Consider the following 18,768-nt stretch of genomic DNA (forward strand, 5'->3'; position numbering starts at 1 on the left):
TTTAATAACTGACTGCATATCAAGATGTTTTGATTAAAATAGCTTTGGCCGATCAACCAGTAATCTTGTACTTGCTGGCATTCACCTCTCTACACTCTGATGCTCAGACTATCTCCACGTACCTGCTGGAAAGGTTTGTGTTGCTGACATCACCTAGCAACCAGATAACATTGAGATGCGAGAACATCGTAAGAAAATATATAGTAAAGGCAACAATTGAGTTTCCCAGCATTGAGGAAACAAATGCCATTTATAAACTGGAGGATGAAGTTCGCGCCATGTGCAATTTAAATCACTTTCCTTTTGGAATTAGCTTTCTTTTGGGTCTTCAATTAAACCGCACCAACCGGAAATACAGTCCTCTTTGACCCCGGAACAGGCTGCATGCTGGGAACTGTAGTTCTCGGCTGCACAAAGGCCGAGCTGACTCTGCCGTCGGAAAACTACAACTTCCGACATGCCGCGGGGCGGCGCGGCGCGGCGCAGGCCTTGGGCAAGAACATCTGTCAATGTAAGAGGAAAGATTGCAGGAAACTGCGGTAACCGATAGGTTCTGTAATCAGAGCGCGTCGTCTGCGGCTTTTTAGCAACGGCCAGTGTGATTGTGGAGAACGTGATTGGGGGTCGGCGCTGTGATCAGTCGAGCTTCACGTCAGTGTGAAGCCGATGTTGGGCCTAGTGGAATCACGGAGTGAGTCCTGCAGCTGCTAGTGACACGGGACACCGCCTTCAGGCGCGCAATGTTACAGAGCATCGGTCTGACCCTGCTGGTTTTGGTCGCCACTCTCTTCTGCGTCCTCTTGTTTATGGTTTTTGGTGAGTAACAAACCTGATGCAAGAACACCGAAATTGGAAGGTGATGCTCTTACACTCTGGGCCTGGGATATATATATATATATATGTGTGTTTCTGCTGTGGGTAATAAAGCTATCCCCACCATTTCTTGAATCATGAATCAAACTTAGTACAAAAAAAATCATAAAGTGTTTTTTACTTTCTTAAAAAACAACGCAATATATATTGGCACTGGTGTGTGCTTCTTCAACATTATTTAATCTTTAATTGGTCTGAGAGCTTTACAATAAAAATAAAAAAAATGCTTAGAACAGATTTAAAGATGCTACGTGTCATCTGGATCTCATCATTATCTAACCTGAAGTGGTAGAATCTAACACCATATTATTTTCTCCGAGGCAAATGAATCTGCAGTAAAATGCATGCAAAACTCAAGACCTCACAGCTTTTGAATGTTGGACAGATAGTGCGAACTTAGACGTTTATATTAATGCATTCAAATGTATAGTTAGGTTGATGTATATTTTTCATAAACTATAAATACTAATTCAAATGTATATGTGACACATTAGCATGGTACCTGTACATTTGTATATATTTCAAGGATCTGATTTTACTTGCACATTTTTATTCTTTTATGGAATGTGCCTGCTGCTGGGAAAGTACACATTTGTTGCCTATTGGTAATTGCCTTTGAACGGAATGGGGGCAGTCAAAGGGGCAGAATATGCTAGTGTGTTTGGAGTCAATTGTATGCCAGATTAGATTAGATTCCCTACAGTGTGGAAACAGGCCCTTTGGCCCAACAAGTCCACACTGACCCTCTGAAGAGTAACCCACCCAGACCCATTTCCCTCTGACTAATGCACCTAATACTGTGCAATTTAGCATGGCCAATTCACCTGACCTGCACATCTTTGGACTGTGGGAGGAAACCGGAGCAAACCTACACAGACAGTGAGAGAATGTGCATACTCCACATGGACAGTTGCCTAAGGCTGGAATTGAACCCAGGTCCCTGGCATTGTGAGGCAACAGTGCTAACTACTGAGCACTAGGTAAGGGTGGCAGATTTGCTTCTAAAAAAAGTTTTAATGAACAAGATATGTTTTTACACTAACTAATACTGATCTCATGATGACTGTTCATAAGACTAGCTTTTAATTTCAGATTTATTAATTCAAATTCTGCCAGCTGCCATGGTGGCATTTTGACTCATGTCCCCATAACATTAGCCTAGGCCTCTGGATTACTTATCCAATTACGTATCTATAAATGGATTGATCAGTATTTTTGGTTTGTGCACATGTGTTTCTCTTTCAGTTATAAACATTATTGTCTGGCTGTTGATTCCCTGATCATTTCTAGTTGAAACATTTTCCATGGTTTACAACTGCCATATTCATTATATTTTCTTCCCAGTATCTCCTAGGCTACTTTCTATTGTAACTAATTGACATTAGCTCCGAATGGTTGATTTATCACAGACTGTTCCTTCTGCCTTTCTGTCCAATCTACAGAGGTTCTGGTCATTATCTCCCTAGAAAATGATGTGAATTGTGATTCCTGTTGAAGTAATCTGAAACAGTGATGTTAATGCAGAAGAACACTGGTTTAAATATAAAGATTCTAGTGGAGTCCTAGCAGCACAGCGCTGTATCCCAGGTCACTATCTTCCTTTTGTACACAGTCAAGATATGGCCAGTCATCCCTGCCTCCGTTTCAGAGCACAAGTCTGTGGCCAATTCTCTGTTTCAGTGGAAACTTTTTTTCTTGTTTTGAGATGTAGCAACACTTTCTTCAAGGCCTGAGTTTGCTTCCCAGGTCACATTGCTCTTGGTAAGGTGTTGGTGACACACCTTCATGAACTGCTGCGTTTACACCCACAATGCTATTAGGAAGGGTGCTTAGGACTTAGACCTGGATATAGTAAAGGACTGGTGATTATAGTTCTAAGTCAGCATATTGATAGCTAGAAGGGGAACTTGTAGATTGTAGTATTTGCATGTGCCTGCTGCCCTTGTCCTTCTAGGTTGTAGAGGTTGCAGATCTGGAAGTTGCTGTACTTGGGCAGACAAAGGAGGTATATTCTAAGACACTTTTTTTAAAACTTTGTTTTGTCAGAGGACAGCTTTGGTGAATTAAAAGGCAAGTTACAAAATTATAGAGCTCCTGTAGTGCTGTCTCCCCAGTTTCCATTGACTTCAATTTTACTAAGGCCCCTTGATGCCACAGTGGGTCAAATATTGCCTTGAAATCAAGGGCAGTTGTACTTTCCTTGCCTCTAAGTTCAGGCTTTTTGCTCATATTTGAACTGAGGCTGTAATGAGATTGAAAGCAGAGTGACCCTAGTAGAACTCAACCTGAATATTAGTGCAACCAATTTTTAGGTATGTCTCATGCTGTGTCTGACATACTCTCCTGCGTTCTTCATTAAACTAATCTGGATCCCTTGTCTTGTTGGCAATGACAAAGTGAGGGATATACTGAACAAAGAGGTTACAAATGGTGGTTGAGTAAAATCCTGCTACTGGACCACAGCATGTCATGGATGTCCAGTTTTGAGCTGCTACATCTATTATGAATCTTATTTAGTACAGTGCTAGTGTTACACAATAAGTGGTATTTTTATTGTGAAGAATTGTCTTCAAGGTATGTGCATTGTGCCTGCTACCAATACTGTCATAGAAAATGTACCTATGATAGGTAGATTGGAGAGGATATTTTGTAGTAGGTCTTTCCTTCTTGTTGGTTCCCTCACTGGCTGCTGCAGAGCCAGTCTAGCAGCTATGTCTTTCAGGACTCAACAGCCAGTTGTGCTACCAGGTCACTCTTGGTGATGGACATTGAAGTCCCCAACTCAGAGTACATACTGTGCTCTTGAGAGTGCAAGAAAGTGAAGCTGTTGCTTAATGAGGTGGGACACTTCTCCCATTTTTTTTTTAGCACAAGCTCCCAGATGTTAATAAGCAGGACGTTGCAGGATCAACTGGCCTGAGTGTGCCATTGTCATTTCTGGTTACTAGTTAATCCAGGTAGACCTAATGATTTTATTCCATTGTAGTTTGTCTGTAACTGTTTGGTACAAACTAAATGACTTGCTAGGCTATTTTGGAGGGCAGTTAAGAGTCAGTCACATCACTTTCTTCATGTTGAATCGCATGTAGGTCAGATCAGGTAAGGGTAACGGATTTTCTTCTGTTGGAAATTTATTTCCCCCACCTAGTCTATATTTTACTGATCGTATAAATGCTTTTGCCTTCTTGCCCTGAACTAGAATATTTCTGTCATGTTGCTTTTAGTTTCCACCTTTTTCTCTTTGTAGTCTTTTTACGTGGTCCATCTCCAACTCCTCACTTCTCTTATTTAAACAAGTACAAATAATTTGTTGTTCCACCTGGAAGGAGTGTTTGGATAGTGATTACAGAGGAAGTAAAGAGCAGCTGCTGCATGCCCTGCAATTGTACGGAAAGGGGAGGAGATTTTGGGAATGACTGAAAAATGGACCAGGTTGATGCAGAGTGAACAGTCCTTTCAGAATGCTAATGGGGAGGGGAGGTAGTGATGACACGTTTTACTTATGGGAGGTTTGAAATGGTGGAGGATGATCTCTTGAGTATGGGGGCTACTGGGTCTGAAATAGAGAAAAAGGGAACTTTATGTAGGATTGAGTAATTTTTCAATAATTGATAGTTACATCATTCTGGAGGTGAGGAGGGGTGACAGCAGAAGTACAGGAAAGCAAATTGATATAGCCAAGGGCCCGGTAACCCATGATAAACGGGCATCCTATCCACAGAAATGAAGACAATTAACTAATAACCACTTCACTTCTTATAGGGGATTGTATTTCATTGATCCTATTTCTCTCTCTGTTATGTGACTTTCTACCTTCCAAACTCTGTTATGTGACTTTCTACCTTCTATACCAGAGGGAGAAATAGGGTCAATGAAATAGAATTCCTCAACTCAGGATGCCCGTTTATCATGGGTTACCGGGCCCTTGGCTATATCAATTTGCTTTCCTGTACTTCTGCTGTCACCCCTCCTCACCTCCAGAATGATATAACTATCAATTATTGAAAAATTACTCAATCCTACATAAAGTTCCCTTTTTCTCTATTTCAGACCCAGTAGCCCCCATACTCAAGAGATCATCCTCCACTATTTCAAACCTCCCATAAGTAAAACGTGTATCACTACCTCCCCTCCCCATTAGCATTCTGAAAGGACTGTTCACTCTGCATCAACCTGGCCCATTTTTCTGTCATTCCCAAAATCTCCTTCCCTTTCCTTACAATTGCAGGGCATGCAGCAGCTGCTCTTTACTTCCTCTGTAATCACTATCCAAACACTCCTTCCAGGTGGAACAACAAATTATTTGTACTTGTTTGAATTTACTATATTGTACGAACAGTTCAAAATACAGTCTCTTCCACACTGAGGGCACCAGATACAGATAGGTGATCAATTTCTAGAAAATTACTTTTCAGTCCATAAGCTTCCTGTTGCCTATCATTGTTATTCTCTGCTTTGCTTTCTATTTGTCTTCTCTGCCCTTGGTCTTCTACATTGTTTCAATGAAGTTTAACGAACAGCACATAATCTTTCAATTAGGTACTTTACAACCTCCTGGATGCAACAATGTGTTCAGCAATTTCACATCATAACTTCTGCCCCTATTTTTCATGGCCAGCTGTTGCTGAGTGTTCTCCTATATCCATTTAGCCTACTGTAAGTCCATCTTTTTTTCAACTGACCTTTTTGCCTTGCATTAGAGGACACGATGTTTTAGGAGTAATGTTTTGGGGTTGGTAGTCCAGTGACTCGAACTGAAGACAGTAGTTCAGATCCCATTGAGGTAATTAATAAGTTCAAGTAATTAAAGAATTTAGAACAAAAACATAAATTTCTGGAAAACCTCAGTAGGTCTGGCAGCATCCATGGCAAGAAATCAGAGTCAACGTTTTGGCTCCAGTGAGTCGAGTCCCAAGGGTCATGAGACCTAAAATGTTAACTCTGATTTCTCTCCACAGATGCTGCCAGACCTGCTGAGCTTTTCCAGCAATTTTTGTTTGTTACTGATTTCCAGCCGGTACAGTTCTTTCAATTTTTAAAGAATTTATCCCCTAACTGCTTGCTGCACCTGCAAGCTTGCTTTTAGTGATCAGTGATGAAGTCTCTTTGTATGTCAACAGTTTTTAAACTATCACTATTTGATTAATACCCTACCATTCTGTCTGCCTTCATTGCAAGAGTTTTGAGCACACCAGCAAGGAAGTCTTACTCTAACTGTTCAGGGTGTTGGTGAGAAGCTTCTTCAATCCTCATCACTCATAACCTCCCCTTATGTTAGAGATTTGGCGTTCACCTTCAGTTGTGTATAGATCAGTTTGCCAAACAAGATCAGCAAGCTTACTGACAAGGTTAAGATTGGATCTTATAGAATGGAACACTGATAATCCAAATGGAAATAAGTTTGAAATGAAAAGATTTAGAGAGGATAAGAGGCCATAGGGAGGACTCCAGGTGAAATTGCAATTGTGAAGATGAATGAAAAGATCTAATTTTCAAGGAGGAAAACTCCCAGATAAAAGAAATGGGTGCAGAGGTGAAGGTGACCTTCACATTTCAAGAAGGTGAACTTGAAATTTATGAAGGTGGCGTTGGAAGAAGTAGAAACTAAGATCTTTGCTGAGGATTACAGATTTTAGCACCTGCAATATTTTTGCACATGTATTTTCCTCTCCTATATTAGTGTATCTGATATTTTTGTCTTCTGAAAATGTCATAAGTCATAGTTATACAGTACAGAAACAGGCCGTACAGCTCAACTTGTCCATGCCAACCAGGTTTCCTAAACTGAACTAGTCCCATTTGTCTGCATTTACTATCTGTGTGCCTGATACACATGGTACAAATGGATATATCAGGAGCTTTCACTTAAATAGCATCTTTAATTAAGAGAGGGAGAGGGAGATGGAAAGACATGGGGGGATTTAACAAAGAAAGTCTCTTTGAAGGAAGGTCTGTTGTACCACATGCTGATCAAGCTGTGGCAGGGCCACTAGAGGAATTTCTCCTGGACTCATGACCCTGGAGGAAGCAGTTTTCTCCCACCACCACCTGTATCCCGTCCTTTACTTCCCAAACATTCTGTCAACACACGCACAGATACTGGAGACTCCAAAGAAATTGAGACACAGGAGGAAGTTGCCTTCATGCCTATGAATGATAGTACTAAACATGTAGGTGAGGAAGCCAAACATGGCTCTTTCAAAAACTCTGGAAGTGGTGGTTTCTGGGTAGGTAGAGATGCTGTTAAAGGAGTTGTTAGTATAAGTGATATATACCAATAAGTACAAGTGGAACTAAAATAGAGCAGCCCAACAGATCTGAAAATTGGAGGGAGATGTGTCAGTTGTCAAAGTTTGCAAGGTGGTTAAAATGATTGAGAAAAGTTAATACTTTAGTGAATTCCAGCCGTGTTGGATTGCATTTGTGATTTTCATTAGGGCTGTGTATGCAGTAGAGGAGATTGAAACACAGTTCAGGAATGTGGATTTGAAAGGTGGCAACATGTTTAAGAATTTTGTGAGGAGGGAGATTGGACGTGGGTAATAGTTTGCAAGGAAAGAGGTATCAACCGTGGAGAGGAGCTAAGTTACAATACTAAATGGGAAGGAGGGTTGGGCGAACACCAGAATGTAAGCAATACGAGCAGATCATATTCACCACTGAACATGATTGTGGTGGATTTTGGCCTTAAATTCCAGTTTCTCACCAACTCCCCATATCTTTTGCTTTCCTGAGAATAGATGTTGTCTATTCTAGCCATCAATGTGTTCACCAGTAGAGCATTCGTAACCCAGTGGGATAGAATACTTCAAAGATTCCTAACCCTTTGAGTGAAGTAATTTCTCCTCACCCCTAATGATTTCTGCTTCATCTGAAGCTGTGCAAAACAATCTCTCAACATCTATCCTATTCAGATACTTCAGAATGTTCTAGCTTCAATGACCGTATTTTCTGGAATTTAAAAGATTGAGAGATATAGGCTCCACTTACTCATCCTCTCATTATTAAGCAACCTCTTCATCCCAGAGACCAAATTAGTGAACTTTTGCTGTATCATCTCCAATATAAGTATCTCCTTCATTGGCTCCAGAGACTAAAATTGCACAGAGTATTCTAGATGTGGTTTTGCCAAAGCCCTGAAAATGGTATTGTTTCATTGGAGGCATTTCAGAGAAGGTTGACTGGAATGATGCCCAGTATGGAGGGATTGTGTTTTATAAACAAAGGTTAAACAGTTTGGGACTCTACTCATTGGAATTTAGAAGAATGAGATGATCTCATTGAATTCAATAACTTATAGGATTCTTAAGGGGCTTGGTAGGGGATATTCAGAGAGGATGTTTCCCCTCGTGGTAGAGTCTAGAAGCAGGGTCATAGAATCATAGAGGGCATAATCTCAGAATAAAGGGGCAGAAATTTAAAGTTGACATTAGGAGGAATTTCTTCTCAGAGAGAATTGAGTGTTTGGAACTCCATGTTGCAGAGAGCTGTGGGGGCAGAGTCCTCATGTATATTTAAGGCTGAAGTAGATGTTTGTTCGGTAAGGGAATCAAGGGTTTTGGGGAAAGGGCAGGAGTGGACATGAGTAGTGTCGGATCAGCCGTGATCCAATTGAATGATGGAGTAGGTTGGAGGGGCCAAACACCTAATATGGTTTATGGTAGCAAGACTTACTTCCTGTAATCCAATCCCCTTGCAATAAGGGCAAACGTGCCATTTGCTGCCTTGGTTGCTAATGTACCTGCCCACTAAGTTTGTGTTCCTTTTATGAACGCACCTCTGAAGATTAATCTCTCTGAAGATTAATATTAACATATTCCAAATCTGTTTTTTTTTAATTTGTCATCTTGTTGCCCACTTACTTAACTTGCCTATTATCTCTTTTTCAGTCTCTCTGCTCCTCCTCGCTGTTTACCTTTGTGTCAACAAGTCTGAGATGCAGCCTGCAGCGCATCAGTTTGGGAGAATTACCTGCATACTCCAGGAGGCAGTCATGTCTCTTAAGTTTGTTAAAACCTCTCGAATTGATACATGGTCAGGAACATGAGGGTGTGTCTGTAAATCAAATCAGGCAGGTGTAGGAATGGGTCCAACAGATAGAAATGGAGTAGCCTCAGCCCTTGTCCTTGATTAATAGGAATAAGGTGTTTGCTACCTCTGTGGATGAGCAGCCTGACCATGGTGCTATAGTGCAGATGCCTTTCAAGTGGAGAATGTTGTGGCGATATAGTCAGTAGGGACAAGCAGTGGTCTCTGCAGCCAGGACCAGACTTCCCAAGTGGCGTTCCAAGGTGAGATTTTTGGGGTGGTGAACTCCAGAGGCAGCAAAGGCTCTTCTGCACTTGTCTCCTTGTTGAGTCTTCCCAACTCCCTCCCTACACTCAGTTCTCAGAGGAGTCAGGACAATTTTCAGTTCTTGAAATAGGGTCATGGTTTTTGGGGGGTGGGGATGGGTGGGTAGAGAGGAAGGATGGCGGTGGAAGCTTGGGAAGCACTGACCTAAGCAAAAAGTAATGCAATTAGGTTTACTGACAATTCAAAGCTACGTGGTCATAGACTCATAGCGATGTACACTGTCATATTGAAGGCTCTGAGAAGGGCACTGAAAGACTGCAAAGAGGTGAAGTATAGACAAGTGAGTTGGCAGGTGATATATAATATTGGTTGTTGTGGGGTTATTCATATTAGTCAATAATAAAGAAGCAGAATATTTTTAAAGGGTGTGAAAAAAATTATATATTGATATTTGGAGAAGTTTGGGTTTGTTTTATGCAGAACACAAAGTTAGTATGATGATCTAATGCAGCCATCAGTCAGGAGGGAATCAACAAATCTTGAGTCGGCAGGAAAGTGGAGTTCAAGCCCAAGATCAGTCAGTTATCATATTAAATGATAGAACAGTCTCCATAAATAACCTAGTCTACTTCTGTTCCTGTTTCTTGAGATGTTTCAGCCTTCTAGCCCTGACAACTATCCCAGCAGTCCCTGATGCTGCTTTTTATTCAGCCAGTATCATCGACAGCAAACTTGGGCTTACACGAGTTTCAGCTGCTTGCTGACAGTATATTAGGAAACTGAACCTTAATGCAAAATTTAAGTCAGTAATAGTTTGGATAGTAAAGGGTTAAGGATTGAAGAGGAGGAAACTGCAGACCTATGGCTGGATATTTTGTTGTATACTGTATTAGTGCTGCTCTGATAATGTTAAAAAAAGCTCAATACCATCCTGGTTAATTGTGAGCAAGAGGTATTATGAAATTCTCTCAACCCCCCCAAATGAAAATAACATGGTGATTTCAGACCACCTCTCACATTTTAATTTTAAAAGGTCATCTGAGATGGTGGCGTAATTCTTAAATTATTAGGTTAGTAATCCAAGGAATGTGAGCTATAGTCCCAGCGCAACAATTACAGGATTTAAAGTTGGGCTCAAAGAAATTTAAAAAAAAACACTGTCAGTAGAAGTGATAGATTGGTGAACCCCTTGGATTTTTACAACAGTGCTTTTGGGAAAGGAAACTTGTCATGCTTGATTGCTTTGGTCCAGATGAGACGCCACCAATATCATTCATTTTTAACTGCTATCTGAAGTGGTCATAGAGTCGTGGAGATGTACAACACGGAAGCAGACCCTTCGATCCAACTCATCCATGCCGACCAGGTATCCAAAGCTAATCTAGTCCCATTTGCCAGTACTAAACCCTTCCTATTCATATACCTATTCAAATGCCTTTTAAATGTTGTAATTGTACTAGCCTTCATCACTCCCACTGGCAGCTCATTCCATATGCCCCCCTCACGTGAAAAAGTTGCCCCTTGAGTCCCTTTTAAATTTTTCCCCTCTCATTCTACCCATGCCCTTATGATTTTATAAACCTCCTGTAAGGTCACCCTTCAGCCTCTGCTCCAGGGAAAACAGCCCTAGCCTGTTCAGCCTCTCCCTATAGTTCAAACCCTCCAGTCTTGGCAATATCCTTGTAAATCTTTTCTGAACCCTTTTCAAGTTTCACAACATCTTTCCGATAGGAAGGAGACCAGCATTGCATGCAGTATTCCAACAGTGGCCTAACCAATGTCCTGTACAGCCGCAACATGACGTCCCAACTCCTATACTTGATGCTCTGACCAGTAAAGGAGAGCATACCAAATGCCGCCTTCACTATCCTATCTACCTGCGACCTCCACTTTCAGGGAACTATGAACCTGCACTCCAATGTCTTTTTGTTCACCTAGGACCTTGCCATGAAGTCCTGCCCTGATTTGCCTTTACAAAATGCAGCACCTCACGATTATCTAAATTAAACTCGATCTGCCACTCCTTGGCCCACCTGATCAAGACCCCATTGTAATCTGAGGTAACCTTTTTTGCTGTCCAATACACCTCCAATTTTGGTGTCATCTGCAAAGTTATTAATCATATCTCCTATGCTCACATCCAAATCATTTACATAAATGCTGAAAAGCAGTGGACCCAGCACCAATCCTTGTGGCACTCCACAGGCCTCCAGTCTGAAAACCAACCTTCCACCACCACCCTCTGCCTTCTACCTTTGAGCCAGTTCTGTATCCAAATGGCTAGTTCTCCCTGTAATCCATGTGATCTAACTTTGCTAACCAGTCTCCCATGAGCAACCTTGTCAAAAGCCTTACTGAAGTCCATATAGATCACGTCCACTGCTCTGCCCTCATCAATCCTCTTGATTACTTATTCAAAAAACTCAATCAAGTTAGTTTTGAGTTCCCACACACAAAGCCACATTGACTATCCCTAATCAGACCTTGCCTTTCAAATGCGTGTAAATCCTGTCCCTCAGGATTCCCTCCACCAACTTACCCCTCACTGATGTCAGGCTCACCAGCCTATAGTTCCCTGGCTTTTCCTTACCACCTTTCATAAATAGTGGCAACGTGTTAGCCAGTCTTCCGGCACCTCACCTGTGACTATCGATGATACAAATATTTCAGCAAGGGGCCCAGCAATCACTTCCCTAGCTTCCCACAGAGGTCTAGAGTACACCTGGTCAGGTCCTAGGGATTATTTCACATTTCTGCACGTGAAGACATCCATCGCCTCTGTAATATCGGCATTTTTCAAGATGTCACCATCTGTTTCCCCCCCATTCTAATCTGCCTTGTTCTCCCTCATAGTAATACAAAATACTAATTTAGTATCTCCTGCAGTTCCACGCATTGGCTGCCTTGCTGATCTTTGAGGGGGCCATATTCTCTCCCGAGTTACCCTTTTGTCTTTAATGTATTTATAAAATCCCTTTGGATTCTCCTTACCCTATTTGCCAAAGCTATCTCATGTCCCCTATTCACCCTCCTGATTTCCCACTTAACTATACTCCTACTGCCTTTATACCGTTCTCAGAATTCACTCGATCTCTGCTGTCTATACCTATTCCTTCTTTCTCTTAACCAAACCCTCAATTTCTTTAGTCATCCAGCATGCCCTACACCTACCAGCCTTGCCTTTCACCCGAATAGGAACATGCTGTCTCTGGACTCTTGTTATCTCATTTTTGAAGGTTTCCCATTTTCCAGCAATCTTTTTACCTGCAAACGTCCTTCCCCAATCAACTTTTAAAAGTTATTGGCTAATACCATCAAAATTGGCCTTCCTCCAAATTAGACGCAGGCTATCCTTTTTCCTTCACTATTTTAAAACTAATAGAATTATGGTCACTGGCCCCAAAGTGCTTTCCCACTGACACCTCAGTCACCTGCCCTGCCTTTTTTCCCAAGAGTTGGTCCACGTTTTGCACCTTCTCGAGTAGGTACATCCACATACTGAGTCAGAAAATGTTCTTGTATGTACTTAACAAATTCCTCCCCATCTAAACCTTTAACACTATGGCTGTCCCAGTCTATGTGTGGAATGTTAAAATCCTCTACCATAACTACTCTATTATTCTTACATCTCCTTACACATTTGTTTCTCAATTTCCTGCTGAATATTGGGAGTCTATAGCACAATCTCAATAAGGTAATCATCCCATTTTTACTTCTCAGTTCCATTTAAGTAACCTCCCTGAACGTATTCCCAGGAATATCTTTCCTAAGTACAGCCATAAAGTAATCCATTATCAAAAACGCCATTTCCCCCTCCTCTCTTGCCCCCTGTTCTATCTATGACTTGCAAGTCACTGTATCAAACTGCTGCCAGGGATTTAGAGGAGATAACTGTACCATCATCTTGGGCTGACTAGAGAAGGGCATTATATATTTGCCAGCCCATCAATATCCAAAAGATGATTTTGCAACAAAATGATCTTGTTGTCAGGTGTGTCAGCCTCTGTTGCCTGTAAGCTGGAGAGCCATAAATCACTGATCATGATTTCCACTACAATAGTGACTACTTGCAATCTGTCGCAAAGAGCATAGTAATTTTCACCTCTTCTGTAATTAAACTTTTGACCTAATTGGTTGATTTGTAGGAATTGTCTCAGAATTTTACCAGGGTATTCAAAATGTAGAGTGTGCTTGAATGCGTATAAAAGGACGTGATCATCCTCTTGTAAACTAAATGGTGAGGTTTAACTAACTCTATGGAAAATTTGTCAGTTCATACATGGTGTGGGTTTGGAGAGCAGGATGATTTGTGCCAATGTCAAGTGCCTTTTGAACTTAATATGAAAGTTGGAGGTAACCTTGATTCCCAGCCAGGCAAGTGTCTCTTTAATGGTTTGCTCAGGAGTAGACTTCAAGAACGAGATTAGATTGCTCTCTTTTTCAAGACCAGGCATGAACAGCCTCCCTGTATGTTGTATCATATTGTGAACTTGAATCATGTATTGAAGGTAGTTGTACATTGTTGTGGCTTCTGACCTTGAAGATTTTAATAATGTCTCTAGTTGTTCTGCAGTTCTGCAATTTACTTACAAACTCTTATCCTGTCGAGTAGCAGGTGTTATGAATCTTAGGAACGCTGCCAATTTTGATCATTATTGTAAGTAATGGTTTTTTCTTTTGCTTTCTAGGTTGGTATGTGGTTTGGCAGCTATTTCTGTCCAAGTTCAAATTTCTTCGTGAACTTGTAGGTGATACCAGCTCACTGCAGGGAGATACGGAGCCATCAGAAACTGAAAGTGTAGGAGACTCGCCACCCACACCTCTACGCCACAGACCCAAATCAGCACGTGTACGGAGGGCACCAATTGAAGGAACAACGTAGAGAACCAAACTTTGTTCCCTTTTTATTTGAAATTGTTTAATGTCTGTTAAGCAGCACTCAGCCTGTGACTGATTTGCTGTGCTTTCTTTGATTGATTGTACTTTGAGCAAGTCAGTTATACATTCTCTCGGAGCAAGGGAAACTGTAAAGCTTTGGGGTTGCAGAGAATTACGTGTATCTAATGTAATTTGCCAGAGTTCCATTTTCTAATTTTCTCGCAGTGCTGAGAAAGTCAGTTGGCATATTAGTTGGTATGTTTCTCTGACTTAGATTGCAGGAGTCAGGCATCAAACTGTGCTACTACCATTTTATTGAATATGTTTCTGAATTGCTCAATAACTGAACTAAGTTTGTTATGAATAGCACTTTTTAATATGTATGTTGTTTGAACTTTGCTTTAGGTGCTTCTGATTTTTTTTTTAAACTTCACATAATTATGAAGAAACACTGAATATGTTTACATTATGGATATTCCATTTTCTACTGCAACTTTCCTGTTTAACGAGTTAATGGGGCAACCTCACTTGCTTTCATTTAGATTCTTAAAGTGAGATCAACAAACCTTAACGTTTCAAAAACAGTGAAGAGCTCTTTAGAGATTCATGAGAAAGTAATGATGGGATTATTATTTCTATTCACTGACATACTTTGTTGTTAGTTTACCTCTTGGTTTCATCACTTGCACTATATGACTATTATTTATAGACTGAAAATTTTGCATTCTCGCCCATTCTTACTCAGCTTGTAGACACAAAGATATTTCTCGTTAATTGTATGAAGGGGTTTCATAACAGTTATGCAGATTGAGACTGATTTATTTGCTTATTGCTGTCTTCAGCCATTGCAGTGAGACAGTCATTTTCAACTTTCAAAGCAATATTCAAATTGCAGGATGGTATTCACATCCATGTGCCAGTCATAAAGACCCGAAGTGGAATAATGTTTGCCAGCCCTTGGCAACATGGGCTGACAGCAGGAATAACTGTTGTGGAGAATAGAAGTATTTTGAACTCTGGAAAAACGGTTAAGTTTGGAAGTTGATGCACGCTGTTAAAGGAGAGTGGCAGGGATTTTCTTGGCATTAGGTTGTGCAATACTTACTTAGAATTAGTTCAAAAAATTTCAGAGCGCCTGTAATGGAAATCTTCCATTCAATGGACATTTTTTATGATGAGTGCAGAGATTCACTTTTTCACTCCTTTCTTAATCAAGGAAGAATAACGTTGGGAGCCCCTCCTAATAAAATATTGTGTTCCTTCTGGACATTGTAAGGTTGTGGTGTTGGACAGCTTCTCTTTTAATCATCTGCATGAAAATAATAGTTTGCGAGTTTGCAAACAGAAGGATAAAAGTGGGAGAGGGCAGAAGATGGGAGAGAGGTCTTACTAAGAGTTGATTTTCCATTGAGTTCTCAGCAGTTAAAGCTTCAGCTTATATATGTCATTTGAGAACAGTTTGTATTGGATAGCTTGTTTTGATTTATTCCATGCAGCACATAATCTTTCAATACATCTACAAAATACCTCTCAAGCATCATGGCAGGAAAAAAATGTATTTCTTGAATGGATTACACCAAAAACTAGTTTTGATTTATGTGCAGTTTTAATTTTACTGTCACCAGAAAACCATTGTTGTTGCATGGTATCTCAGTTGATGTAGCCAAAAAGTACCTGTAAAGACTTGATCATTTAAATCAAAAAAAGAGGGCTGTAATGATGTAGATACATGGTCAAATTCTGTTATTGTCTTTAGGCATGCTGACTTGTGCCACATCTATAATACATGGTTTTGAATTATCATATTTCACCACATGTTAAGATGATCAGGCATTTGTTGTTACCTGGTATGGCTATGGCCACAGTGCTGTTCCTCTTGTTGATTTCAAATTTTCTGCAATCATTGACGCAATCAATCCCTCCATCCTCCAATACCATGTACTATATTATTTTAGGGTCTCACATCCTATCTTTTTGTTACAGCTAGTAGTTCACCTACAGGTCATGCTCCGAGCTCTTGTTCAATGTCCAGCTCTCTTATTGCAGCATTTTAAGATTGCATTCCTATAATCCCAACATAGTTATAATTTCCCCTTTTCTGCATCATCTTTGGCTTGTTGAAAGGTTTAGTCCCTCCCATCTTCTATCTTTCACTGATTTGCGGTGGTGTTACCTGCATGCACTGGATCAGCTAAGAGAATACCCAATTTTGTCTTCCACGTATGATCTTTTGCATATTAGTTGGTAAGTTTCACAGTTTGCGGTTGATGTTTAATATCATGTGCCCATGTAGCCTCAGTTTTCACGAGCTCAACAATGGAATTAGAGTTATGCAGGCATTGGCAGAATGAATGGGAAATACTATCTAGTCTCATTGGGAAGACATAACCATGAATCATCGCAACTACTTTAACAAGAGAGACAGAGACATTTATTTCTGTAGGTTGTGTGTTATGAAATCTTTTAATGCAATGTAATGGTGACAGAAGCTATTGATACATTCAAAATGGAAAAATATACAGAGGGGCAGTGGAATTACTTTGTATTTCTAGCATATAGTACTGGCAAGACCCCAGATGGCCTCTATTTGAACTATAAATCCTTGGATTTTCTTTGGCTCTGAATGTGAGGCCACCTTGTGTTTGATTTTGACCACAAGATATTTCTTCCCAGTCAGCAATTCCAGCCTTCATGCAGCAGCTCAGACTGAATCCAACAACTCAATAATCCTCTTCGATCCTGAGCTAAACTTCAGATCCAGCATCCAGTCTGTTCACCAATGCTACCTACTTTTTACCATTAGAACATCTTCTGACCTACATCCCTAGCTTCTGTGTGACATCACTGAAACCACTGAGTTATTGTCACCTTCCAGTTTGGTTTCTTTAATACATGCTACATTCCAATTGCTTTTTCCTTTGTTGACACCCAAATGTAATTCTGCTTATCAACTTAAAGACATCTTCCTTATTAATTGTTTCTTTGGCCTCACTTCTCCCAACCTTTTGTAATAGTTTTTAAGCAATGCACTCCAGCACCTCTTGTGCTGTTCTAATTCTGTGGTATTCCTGCTCATCTCTCATGTCTGCTCCACTATGACCTTCTACCATTGTGTCCTTTCTGGAATTCATTCTCCAAACCCTGCACCTCTTCTGTGGCTTCTTTTTCAGCCACATCCCCATACTTCATTCTTGTTCGGGATACCCCCAGTTCTCCTTTAACAGCATTTGTTCATACATGAAAAACACTATAAAAGTTTTTTGAGTTGCAGTTATTTTACAAACTGCACATTTTAGTTTCAAAAGCAAGGTCGGGACGCACTTCCATTGCTCACTTTAATTGCAGGACCTTGTTATAATTATTTTCTTCAACGTCCTATTTGGCACCCAGCTAAACTGTGAGGAAAACCAAAGGCAGACTTTTGCAGCCAATGACTTTTGGTGACAGTCCAGGTGTTGGATGTGTGGGTGGGTGGAAGGAAGATCATCAAAGGGAGGGAATGAGTGTGAAAGTCTTTTTGGATGATAAAGGCTGCAATCAACAGAGGGGAGTCCACGTGCTTCCTTGAGGAAACTGAGAATACCTGATCTTTCTGACCCATAATGAATACGGTCAAAGGTACTCAGCTTTTTTTGATCTGGCATTTGCATCTCCTGGGAAACTTGCATAGCTTCTTTAAATCCAACTCCCAGTTGCATGGTATGAATATTAATTAAATATGTCAATGAATTATCTATATTCTCATGTGACAAATTGGGGACTCCTCCACCGTAAAGTAATGAGTGATGGGTGGGTTCTATCAAAGCCATTGTGTCAGCCATTCATAAGGTAAAAAGCTGTTCTTCTTGTTGCCTAAACTGAATGTCTAGCATCAGATCGGCTACCTCAAATTTTACAATATGTAGGTGCTTGTGCTTTCATCGTAGTAACATTGCATTCTTGTCACAAATGCAGGGCATTATGCCACTCTTTGTTTTAAGTTTAAAAATAGACGGTAACAATTAGAGTGTAAAATTTAATAGGTTGCTATAGATTTAATGTTTCTAGTTAATTTTGAACTTTAGTTTGAATCCCTTTTATGTTTAACTTATTAGAATGCGTATTGGACTGTTTATTTACTGCAAAATGCTTTCATGGTGTGAGTACATTAAATTTTATGGTTATGTTCACACAGTATTACAGACAAGATAAATGCTGCTTTCACTTAACAGTGCAGTTGAATGTTAATACCCTAAAATGTTTTCTGGTTCTTAAACTGACTGCTGTGATGGCACAACAGAATAAAATTAAAAGTGAAAACATCACTGTATGTACATGTACAAGTTTTTATTTGTAGCTTTATTTTATTTTATTCTATTTTATGTTCCTTCCTTCCTTCCTTCCTTCCTTGCATCCTCCAAATCCTTCTTCATTTCCTAAGATGAATCCTTGAAATCCTTTAGCAGAAATCAGTGATGATCTTCTATAAAAATAAAAGTCTATGTCTAATTATTCCCTGAATATCTGTTGCATCACAAGTCACTCATAATACTTTAACAATTGGCTAAGTAACTATAAAACCCAAAGAACTATGGATGCTGGAAATCTTGAATGAAAAGAAATTCAGCAGGTCCAATGACACTTCTTCAGAATTGGAGCTGCAATCATCTGGGCAAGTTGAAGTATTCCATTACACTCCTCATGCCTTGTAGATGGAGGACAACTCAGATGATGAATTAATCA

The 18,768-nt window shown here is 40.3% G+C and overlaps 1 protein-coding gene across 1 annotated transcript; it reads left to right on the forward strand.

The window, feature by feature from the left end:
- The first annotated feature begins 463 nt into the window (after positions 1-463).
- Positions 464-18,347, forward strand: smim13 (small integral membrane protein 13). The gene is made up of 2 exons (XM_043719037.2): positions 464-816; positions 13,857-18,347. The coding sequence occupies exons 1-2, from the start codon at positions 741-743 to the stop codon at positions 14,048-14,050; spliced, it is 270 nt and encodes an 89-aa protein (XP_043574972.1). The 5' UTR covers positions 464-740; the 3' UTR covers positions 14,051-18,347.
- Positions 18,348-18,768: the final 421 nt, after the last annotated feature.

This window comes from Chiloscyllium plagiosum, unplaced genomic scaffold (genome assembly GCF_037043375.1).
Source record: "Chiloscyllium plagiosum isolate Xiang-an unplaced genomic scaffold, Cpla_swu_hap1 HiC_scaffold_34, whole genome shotgun sequence".
Lineage (NCBI taxonomy): Eukaryota > Metazoa > Chordata > Chondrichthyes > Orectolobiformes > Hemiscylliidae > Chiloscyllium > Chiloscyllium plagiosum.

What these genes read in the sequence shown, in the direction of transcription:
- smim13 (XM_043719037.2), top strand. Translation starts at nt 741, where the DNA reads ATGTTACAGAGCATCGGTCTGACCCTGCTGGTTTTGGTCGCCACTCTC. An exon ending in CCTCTTGTTTATGGTTTTTG is followed by an intron (nt 817 to 13,856) that starts GTGAGTAACAAA and finishes TTTGCTTTCTAG; the next exon opens with GTTGGTATGTGGTTTGGCAG.